The sequence below is a fragment of the Notothenia rossii genome, assembly GCF_949606895.1.
Source record: "Notothenia rossii genome assembly, chromosome: 10".
NCBI lineage: Eukaryota > Metazoa > Chordata > Actinopteri > Perciformes > Nototheniidae > Notothenia > Notothenia rossii.
This window is the reverse complement of record NC_136908.1, coordinates 30,319,306-30,329,830: the sequence shown is the minus strand read 5'-3', so window position 1 is coordinate 30,329,830 and position 10,525 is coordinate 30,319,306. Positions and strand designations below refer to the sequence as shown.

Sequence of the window (10,525 nt, the reverse complement as noted above, 5' to 3'; positions counted from 1 at the left end):
ATGTAAACCTTTTTAACTTTATGTTTTAAAAATATTTTTTTAACATTTTGAACATGGTGGATAAATCCTTTTATGCTCCCAGCAACACACTAGACGTCAACTTTGCCTCCTTATTACACTCACCTCTACTTTAGTGGGAACAATGAGTGCGTCTTTGACTCGCACAGGCGGATGATGCGGGGATGCAATGTAGACAGGAATAAACGCAGATCATCCTCTGGCTGCAGTCTTGACCGGTACTTGCTTTTGATCAAAGTCAATGCGGAAAACCCGCACTCACACAGGTAGGTGGAGGTGAAGGGAATGAGCACTTTTACAGCCTGTTTGGCGAGGTGGGGGAACTCGGTCTCCACAGACGTGTGCAAGTGACGTTTTCTGCCAGACGCTGTCTCCTCTCTCACTTTAGTAAGGGAAAGGTGGTGCTACTTGTAATTACTTTATATACTGCTGCTGGAGATATTAACCTTTAATAAAATAAGACAATGTTTACTTTATATTTTGTTTTAGCTGATAATCTGTATCTGTAAAGCAACTAAAGCTGGAGGAGTAAAAGTACGATATAGCAACATTTGAATATTCTCACGGAAAGTACAAGTACCTATAAATTGTACTTAATTGCAGAACTTGCTCTACATTCAATGTGCAACAACAGCCCACACAATTGAAATAAGTTTTTTTTTTAGTACTCCACCATCTTAAAAAGACAAAACAGCTATAAAAACAGGTTAAGAAGTATTTTAAATGGTTATATCACATTTAGAAAAAGAAGGTCAATAGTCCAATAACTAGCTTCTTGGAACTTTTAACACATGTCACAGCAGCTAATATAAATGCATAGTGTTTCTCTCTCCTTATCTTTCATTGAATATTCATTATGATGCACATTTAAAGTTACAGAAAGGTTGAACTGGTGTAGAACAGGCCAGTACACCTCACCTGGAAGGGGCTCTATTTATCACCTTTTCTGTAAACAGTTTGTCAGTTAGAAAGCAAAGAGAGGAGACCTGTTCTCAGCTGATCAGCAGTTACATTGATACAAAACAAACACCACCTTCATTACTGTCCTGTTGTTTTATTCCAAGTGAACAAGGTGGTACAGGAAATGTAAGTTGTGTGGTTTACTTTTGATATACAGCAACATAATATATATATATATATATATATATATATATATATATATATATATATATATATATATATATATATATATATATATATATAAATATATATATATATATATATATATATATATATACGTAAAACACATCTTTGAAGCAACATTTCAGTGTCAGGGTCCTATGAATTATGTCCTTTTGAAAGTAAAAGGAGCATTAAAGTGCATCACACAAGACACATGTCATGAACAATGCTGGTGTTGAAGTCAGCGTCCATCAGCTGAAGAGTCTCACATCTGACACACAGATACAACTGGCTCTTGAACTGGGTCAAATCATCAGTGTTGGTCCTAGGCTCTGTGATTAAGCTGAGAAGCCAACTACAGAAGCTGTTATCGCAGTGAATGATGCATTACGTCAGTCCGTCCCAAAACTGTTAGAACAGCAAGTCTGTTTTCTTTATTTTGGCTGCAAACTGAATACATTTAAGCTTTTTTTTCAGCTAGATAACTGAAATAAAGCCAATAAAGCGAACTCAAGCTGCCGTCACCTGGTGCGCAATTTGCTATTTGCTCACTTGCGGTAAAAAACAGCTAGTAAAGTGTTTTTTATGGCTATGGGGCAGAGCAGTTTTAGTGAATGCAGCTCAAGGAATTTTAGCTCACTATCAGAGGCAGTGAAAGACAAAGAGCATTGTTGGGGTTTTTTTTTTTAATCAGAAAGTAATTGTATTATTGGCACTATATCTTTTCAAATCATACCCAGCCTTATGAGCAAGCTAACATCCCTTTACTTAAAGTTAGCAATCTAGTATGCTCCAGCTAACAAGATAACTCAGATTCGGATACTTTTCAAAGTCCTTTCAGACATGTCATGTTTACTATACATTACCTAAATCATATCTTTGGTATTTCTATACTGACAATGCTTGTTACTTAGGAGCTCAACAAATATACTGCCACTGATATATCTGCAATAAGCAAATATCATTTCAATAGCCAATTCGGGCCAGGTAGATTTATAAGTATTGCCAATCAGCCATTCTTTCCTCAAACACAGCGACACGTTCAGAAGAGAAATTCCAAATATTCCCACTATTGAATTCCTAAACATAAACCATGACCCGATGATTTCAGATGGATGACCATGTTGTGCTAACAGTGTGGCTGTCCTCACAGGAAGGTAGGTCCACTACCAAACCACTGACCAATAGTTTCCTCCATTCACATCCAACTTGAACATTGTTTTGGCATCATTGTGCATCTTCATGTAAACATATTGACCAACACCTCATTGTGCAACACGGATATAAAGTACTGTCCCGAGACTGACATATGCAGCATTGATCCATTGGCTCCAACAGCTTTGGTAGCAACACATTTGAACTCAGACAAGTCAGAGCTCATTGTCTACTTTAAAGATTTCAGTGTAAACTTCATTGTTTGCTGCTGTACAGCAGAATACTGGACTCCCATGATTGATAACAGGATTGTTGGCATCCAAAGTCCACGAGGCAAAATCAATCCCACTGTCCTCTGTGGGAGCTAAACCCTGGCTGACCTTTACAAACAGTCCCACTGCAAGGGTCAAACTCACCAATCAGAGGGTGGCAAGTGACGTGCCTCACAGTGGTTCTTATATAGCTTAATTCCAAGCTCACATTTTAAAGTTCCCACAATCTGAAGCTGATCATCTCTTCTTTTTCTGTTGCCGCAGCACCTTTGTCCGTTTCATGATCATGGCGTGCAGCTTCTCCAGACCTTCCTGCAGTCCCTCACCAATGATAGCACAGGCAGGTTGTAGGTGCCAGGGTGTTGAGGTGCTGAGTTCTCTTAGAGCCAACAAGCTCTCCATCTCAGCCAGGCTGAGCGAGTTCCTCAGGTCCTGTTTGTTAGCCACCACCAGAACCGGCACTCCCTGGTTCTCCGCCAGCCGTGTGATCTTGTGCAGCTCCGTCTTGGCCTCCTCGATGCGCTCAGAGTCCACCGAGTCCACCACGAACACGATGCCGTCAGCACAGCGGGTGTACGAGCGCCACAGAGGACGCAGCTTCTCCTGACCGCCAACATCCCAGAAGTGGAAGGATGCCTTTCGTCGGCTTTCTCCGAGCGGCACTTTGATCTTCTCTGTGTTAAAGCCCTTTGTTGGGACAGTGTTCACAAACTCGTTGAAACGCAGGCGGTACAGTACAGTGGTCTTGCCTGCACAGTCCAGCCCCAGAATGACAATGTGGAGAGGCTGGAAGGGAGGCAGGCAGGGGAAGAAGGAGTGGTGATCGGATGATCCGTTCCCCATCTTGATGGAGCAGGAGAACTCACCAAATATTCACCAGGCTGCTTTTATTCCATTGGGACTGAAGCAGCAGGAGCCTGGGGGGGGGGCGGCACACAGAACAGTCAGAACTCCATTGCTTTAGGAAAGACAACACACCAACAAGTGAATACATCCCCCTCTTCCAGTACAGACCCTTACATTACACTGGCAGGGAGACCTGAATGAGAAGAAACACAGCATGGTGGGTAGCAGTACATTTGCACATGTAACGCCACGACATCCAAAAAGGATTTCATACGCTAATTTATATTCAGTGTGTGAATGAGTAACCAACAGAATGAAGTCTTTTGAATTTTACCGAAATCCTGCATTTTACCATTTATCCAGGGTTCAGAGATAAGGGCAGATCAGATGAGGGCTTTTCAAACAACTGAGCACACTGACATGGAGATATAAGACAATGGTGTTGCCCGGCAACATATAGCCTTCTGACTTCTCTCCAATGCTTAATGGCGAATTTTGAGAATCCGTCAATTAATAGAGCCAATTGCTCATCAGCAATCACTCACACGTCTAAAAACAAATCAACAGAAGCATCAACTCAATTTATCAGAAAGATGTTCTGATAAATTCGGCATAGGCTACGTGTTATTGCATTAAACTGTAATAAAATAGCGACTTTAATAATAGCTTTACAGCTGCCGCTCCCACCCTGCACATTAGCAAAGGGAGACTGAAACTGTTGCATAGTCACAGAAAATGGGAGATTTCCTTAATATACAATGCTTCTCGGTTTAATAGATAATAACCGAATTGAAAAGCAGTTAGTAAGGATTCAGAAAACACATTTACTTATTGAATACGAAAGCCTTAAGGGTGGAGGTAGACGACATTGCGTTCATTTATCATATTTTTAAACAGAGCCTGGCCTTCCGTTAGGTCTGTTCTAAGCTAAACCCGACCAGGCTGGACTTGAGGCTCTGAGTCTGATGCCAACAAGTGTTACATATCATACAAGTTAAATTGGTTTTATTAGGCCAAGTGTGTCTGAATATCAGGCCTATACATGTTATATATTATCAACGTTAATGAAACGGAAGTAAACGTAACATGACAACACAGAGGACTGGCAGTCAGCTAAATGCAATGTAATGTAATATTTGGTTCATATGGGGAAATTAATTCAAGCTGACGTTATTTTGACAGCAGTTATCACGGTGTGTACTACAATGAAAAGCATAATTCGTATTATAGCTATAACAAACTTACGATTTCATCCAATATTAACGGTATCGTTATTCCATTAGATGTTGTATGTCCATAGCATCTGTACTCCCAGAAGTGCTCTTAATATCCTCAGAGCCTCTGAGATACTGAGCTGTGGAAGTGAAACTCCCTCTAGTCTATACTCAGAGGCACCAAGCTACACACAGTAAACAGTTCTACTTCCGCTAGGGGTTTTCAAAATAAAGCCCCTCCTAAGAGATAGATAGAGATAGACGGATCGATAGGTTCAAAGCTTTTATTTGTCATGCGTGCATAGCTGTGTAGTTATGTCGATGAACATCTTAGGTCACAGGCTCCTCCAACCCAGTCTCACACAAAAACGTGTAATAACTACGTTGGTCCACAACGTAGGACGTAGTATTTTTACAAAAACGCTTCTGAAATGGTAAGATCCCTACGTTTTTTTTCACCATTCATTCCAATGGCTGGCGTCTATGTCACGTGATCTTCACATTTCTCCCTGCAGAAAAAGAAACATGGCCGAACTTCGTTTTATTCTCGGTGTAAAATGCCTATTTTAAAGTTAGTTTGGCCATTAAAATGCGTTTTGATGTCATTTGATGCAAGAAATATGAGTTGTTATTTCAGATTATGTGTGCAGTGGATGTACATGATCTTTAGTTTGCTAGTTATTATGAAGATTACTTCAGGAAATTTAGTCTATAGGCTACAACGTTTTCAACGTTTAACAAATAAATAAACACAAGGATAATTATGTGTTATTGTTGAGTAAATTGAGAATTGCACAGGGGAAAATAACGTATCTATTGTGGTGATTGACATTATTCACCCACGGATCTATGGGTTAGTGTATTGTTCTGCACGGACATTTTAGTGAGCCGGACTTCCTGTCTCCGCCGGTCTGTTTTTGCTAAATAAAAGTCTAGCTTGTACCTTTTGATACCCCGCCTCCGACTCCCATCTCTCGGCACCACACTATGACACAATTGCGGATTTTGTTAAACTAATACGTTTGCGCTGTGGACCAACATTGACGGGGAAGGGGGTAGCAATAAAGATAACACAATTTTACACAAAATAACAGAAATAATATCGATAGCAGCGTCCCTAGCAACCACCTTGGTAACAATGAAAACGTTGTATAGACACAATCTCCTGAAGTAATCTTCATAATAACTAGCAAACTAAAGATCATATACATCCACTGCACACATAATCTGAAATAACAACTCATATTTCTCGCATCAAATGACATCAAAACGCATTTTAATGGCCAAACTAACTTTAAAACAGGCATTTTACACCGAGAATAAAACGAAGTTCGGCCATGTTTCTTTTTTCTGCAGGGAGAAATGGGAAGATCACGTGACATAGACGCCAGCCATTGGAATGAATGGTGAAAAAAAACGTAGGGATCTTACAATTTCAGAGGCGTTTTTGTAAAAATACTACGTCCTACGTTGTGGACCAACGTAGTTATTACACGTTTTTTTGTGAGACTGGGTTGGTCATTCCGAGGCACTGCGTGTGAAACCATCTTCCACAAGTTTCACACTGAATTTACATGGGGATAAATACAACAAAGATATTAAGAAAATGTAAAGTGTAGGACACTTGTAAAGCAGGCATATTCATTTATATTTTATAGAGATTATACTTTTTTTGGTTATATATATATATATATATATAAATACTTGTTGTTATTCAGGTGTGCTAAAACGTTAACAAATTATAAGAAAAACAAAAGGAAACTTGTAATTCATAAAAATATACAAAATGTAATTACTTTTATGTTATTCCTGAAATCTAACTCCAGATGATCTATATATTATCTACTATTCAGATTATCTTCTGGAGTTTCAAAACAATTCATCATTTAGTCTCACCCAAACAGCATCAACAGCAGTTGTGGGCAGGTCCTCAATTCCACAGAAGGAACAGAAGTCATCCTTTGAAACTGAAAAAATAACCGGTGTATTACTGTTCAATTTACAGGAACCCATCCATATATTCATTTCATATTTTTGGCTAATACCTGATCCTTTGAGAATTTCTTCTGCCATGTCTCTTCGTAGATGTTGAAGACATTGTTTGGATGACTTGATGTGAAACGTCTGTGGAATTTTCGGAAATTCCTTCATTGTCATCTTGGCCATCTGGACAGATGGTAAAATAACATGACGTTATGACGTATTTTTGAATTTCCCTTTAAAATAAAATGCTTTATTATTAATGAACACAACATGTTGCATTGAATCACCTGTATGACAAAGGCTCCACAACTGGTGGCATCTTTCTGGAAGGTGTGGGTTATCTTTCCAGGCTGCCATTTGATGTTAACCCAGTCCTCTTTACCCAGTCTGTTTCAAACCACATAAATGTGGTTTGAAAGGGCATGGAGGTACTGTTTTAAAAAGTAGCATACCGTATAATTAAACCAAACCTTTTTCAATATGTCAGCAGCAACAATAATGTATCAGCTTTTCTTCAAAAATGAAAACCACAGTTAACTAATAGATTCACATTATTAAAATCACTTCAACTGTTAAAAAAGCTATTAAAAGTAATACTAAAATAATAACTATCCATTTTAAATGGGTATAATTAAGACTTAAAAGTATTGAAATAATTAAAGATGTCAGATCAGATGAAAGAAAGTTGCACAATTTTGGGACTGAAGACTCAAATCTTTAGTGGAGCAGGAGCGACCACCAATGAGAAATGTTTGAATGAGTACTTATTTTGGACTACATTTTATATTGTTTCCCTATGATATAGATGAAGAACATGAAGACATTAAAACTAAAATAATCCTTTTTTAATCAATCCTGAGGCAAAGATGCATTTACAAAATGGGGCTGCATGAGATACACATTTTAGTCTTAACTCTGTCACAGTATATGAGTAATGTATTACAATATTTTTTCATAGCAATGCATATTTAGTTGTATGTATTTGAATAAATGTAATCATACATCTTCAAAGTAATAGTTGATTAACTTGAAATGTGCAAACCCTGAGCAAAACATACATGCTGTAAAAGCAGCTACAGTATTACTACACGAGTAGCTGTATACTCCAATGGCTCCATTGGAAAATGATTGAAGATGATGCCATGTTTATTGAAGATTATAAATATTCCCCAAAATTATTAAAAAGCACATTCTTCCAAACTCTCTGCTGTAGTATGACCACCAGGAGACTATTGATGTGTGTAGTGAGTTTGGTAGCACTCCACTGTATAATAGTGACGTTATTGAAGATTATACCATATTTATTGAAGATTTTACACTATAAATATTCACCAAAATTATTCAAAAGCACATTCTTACAAACTCTCTGCTGTAGTCTGACCAACTGGAGACTATTGATGTGTGTAGTGAGTCTGGTAGCACTCCACTGTATAATAGGGACGTTATTGAAGATTATACCATATTTATTGAAGATTTTACACTATAATTATTCACCAAAATTATTCCAAACCTTATTCTTCCAAACTCTCTGCTGTAGTCCTACCACCAGGAGACTATTGATGTGTGTAGTGAGTTTGGTAGCACTCCACTGTATAATAGTGATGTTCTTGAAGATTATACCATATTTATTGAAGATTTTACACTATAAATATTCACCAAAATTATTCAAAAGCACATTCTTCCAAACTCTCTGCTGTAGTATGACCAACAGGAGACTATTGATGTGTGTGGTGAGTTTGGTAGGACTCCACTGTATAATAGTGACGTTATTGAAGATTATACCATATTTATTGAAGATTTTACACTATAAATATTCACCAAAATTATTCAAAAGCACATTCTTCCAAACTCTCTGCTGTAATATGACCAACAGGAGACTATTGATGTGTGTAGTGAGTTTGGTAGTAATATACTGTATAATAGTAACGTTATTGAATATTATTGAATATTATTGTATTCTCTTTTTTCGGAGTTGCACTTTGCAGACGGTCCCTGAGCACTTGTTTATTCTCCGGCTGCGGAAAGAGACCAATTTAATGTGTCCAGCTCGGAGGACGGCGCATATTGGCTTTTTTTGATCAACATGTGATTGTAGTTCGTCGACAACTTTACGGCCCCTACACCCGGCGGCGTGCGTTGCCGCTTCAACGCTTCTGCCCATTCACTTTGAATGGGGTCACGTCACGATTCGCCAAACTGCATTGTGGGAGCAAAGCGTAGCTTCTCTCGCGGTGCTCGCTGCAAAAGTAGAGCAATGTTCTACTTTTGCCGCCTCGACGGAGGCGTCAGCCAATCGAATCATATGCCAGTGCAAGCTCTAGCCAATCAAACGGCGTGCTTGTGTGTCTGGGGCGGGAGACTCATGTGATTGGTTGTTGGTCGAGTTTCAGCCCCCCCCCTCCGCCGGCAAAGCGACAACGCACGCCGCCGTGTGTAGGAGCCGTTACTCAACTCTATGGCCCGTGTTATTTGCCTGCACTTGATTTGTCATCTCTTTTGACAATGTTCTTCCCTCACTTTATCTTCTCTTCACGTGAAGCTCTCCTCAGCTGGTGTAGTAGTTAGGCACGCTAACGCTAGCTATATAAATATGACGCTCTATGTATAAAAACAAAACAAAACTTACCTTCTCCACTTAAATGAACTTTATTTCCTCCCGATTTCCATCACTATTGTTCGTTCTCTCTATGTCTGGTCATACATCAATCTGTTCCACGTAGCGCGCCCCCTAGAGGCCTGGAGCACTTCCGGAATGTTTTTAAAAAAATGTGTTTTGGGATTTGTACGTGCTTTGGACTTTGCATATCGTGCAGCGTTTTTTTGTTGCGTTTGTTTTCGGGGTTTTGTGTGTTGTATTTAGTTTGCATCATTTCTGTAAATGCAGCGTTTTTCTGTTGTATTTGTTTTCAGGGTTTGTTTGTATTTCATTTCATTATTTGCAGGTTTTTCCTGCTAATGTATACGGATGTATGTATGTATGGGCCGTTGTTCCGCGTTTGCACCTGCCGGCCACCGTATTAAAAGCCCAAGATTATAGAATTAAACGAATAAATAAAAACAAGGAAAATTGTGTCTTATTGTTGAGTAAATAACAGTGTGTTATTTAGAAAAGAATAACAAATTAGAAGGAAAAAAATATTTTAAAAAATACAGATTTCAGTATTTTGAGGCTCCATTTCTTTTCCCTCACAGACGGCAAAAAAAGTCTGACATTATCTGATTTAAAATTTTAAAAAATCAATAAAAAGATACAACACTGGCATGTAATTTACGTTAGAATAAATATATGAGAGTAAAATCTACGTCACTTTACAGCCCCGCCCACTTTTGGGGAAACCAACGCTGTCATTTGAACGGCGATCAAGCCACAGAGATCTTCTTTTACTGTGCTTTGTTCTTAGATGAAGTACAGAAACACGTAACTTTGTTTTAATGTTTGAGGTGCAATAAACGACACAGCAGCTTTTTGGCATGATAAAACTATTATTTTCTGCCTCGCTCATGAGAGTAACAGCTGGCGAAATTACAGCCTCGCCTACTGATTTCAAATGTGTGTTCTAAAACGATATTTATAAATGACTATTATCATTATCATAAGCAAGACAATAAATGGCAAAGATATGAAGAAAATAAATGTATTTGAGATACGTTCTTAACTAATATAACGAGGGAGAAAATACGTGTCTAGCTAAACGTAATTGAGAAGGCAGTTTAGTTCTGTGGGAACGTAATTTTTAGGAGACAGGGTTGTTTTACCTGCAGTAGATGCAGTGTTACTCAGTGTTCTCAAACTTTTTCTGTCATTCCCCACTTTGAACAGGTGGGCCTTTTCAAGCCCCACCTGTTCTTCATCGCTCCAATAAAATGGTAGGCCAAGCTTAAAATTGTGAAATGTATCGTTCTAGAACAGGGGTC

At 38.6% G+C, this 10,525-nt stretch overlaps 1 protein-coding gene across 3 annotated transcripts; it reads right to left on the bottom strand.

Annotated features, from left to right (window-relative positions):
- Nucleotides 1–1,767: 1,767 nt before the first annotated feature.
- LOC307022349 (ADP-ribosylation factor-like protein 4A) lies at nucleotides 1,768–4,807 on the bottom strand. 3 transcript variants are annotated; one of them, XM_079655111.1, is made up of 2 exons: nucleotides 4,659–4,807; nucleotides 1,768–3,484 (listed from the first exon to the last, which is right to left on the bottom strand). In XM_079655111.1, exon 2 carries the CDS (start codon nucleotides 3,408–3,410, stop codon nucleotides 2,805–2,807), a length of 606 nt encoding a protein of 201 aa, XP_079511237.1. In that variant the 5' UTR covers nucleotides 3,411–3,484; nucleotides 4,659–4,807; the 3' UTR covers nucleotides 1,768–2,804. The 3 variants fall into 3 exon arrangements, 2 of the variants coding, with proteins under 2 accessions (XP_079511237.1, XP_079511238.1); XM_079655112.1 differs by having other exon boundaries at nucleotides 1,768–3,525; nucleotides 4,659–4,803; XR_013803363.1 differs by having other exon boundaries at nucleotides 3,477–3,606.
- Between the last annotated feature and the right edge of the window lie 5,718 nt (nucleotides 4,808–10,525).

Coding starts and splice junctions, on each gene's coding strand:
- LOC307022349 (XM_079655111.1), bottom strand. CDS start 3,410: ATGGGGAACGGATCATCCGATCACCACTCCTTCTTCCCCTGCCTGCCT.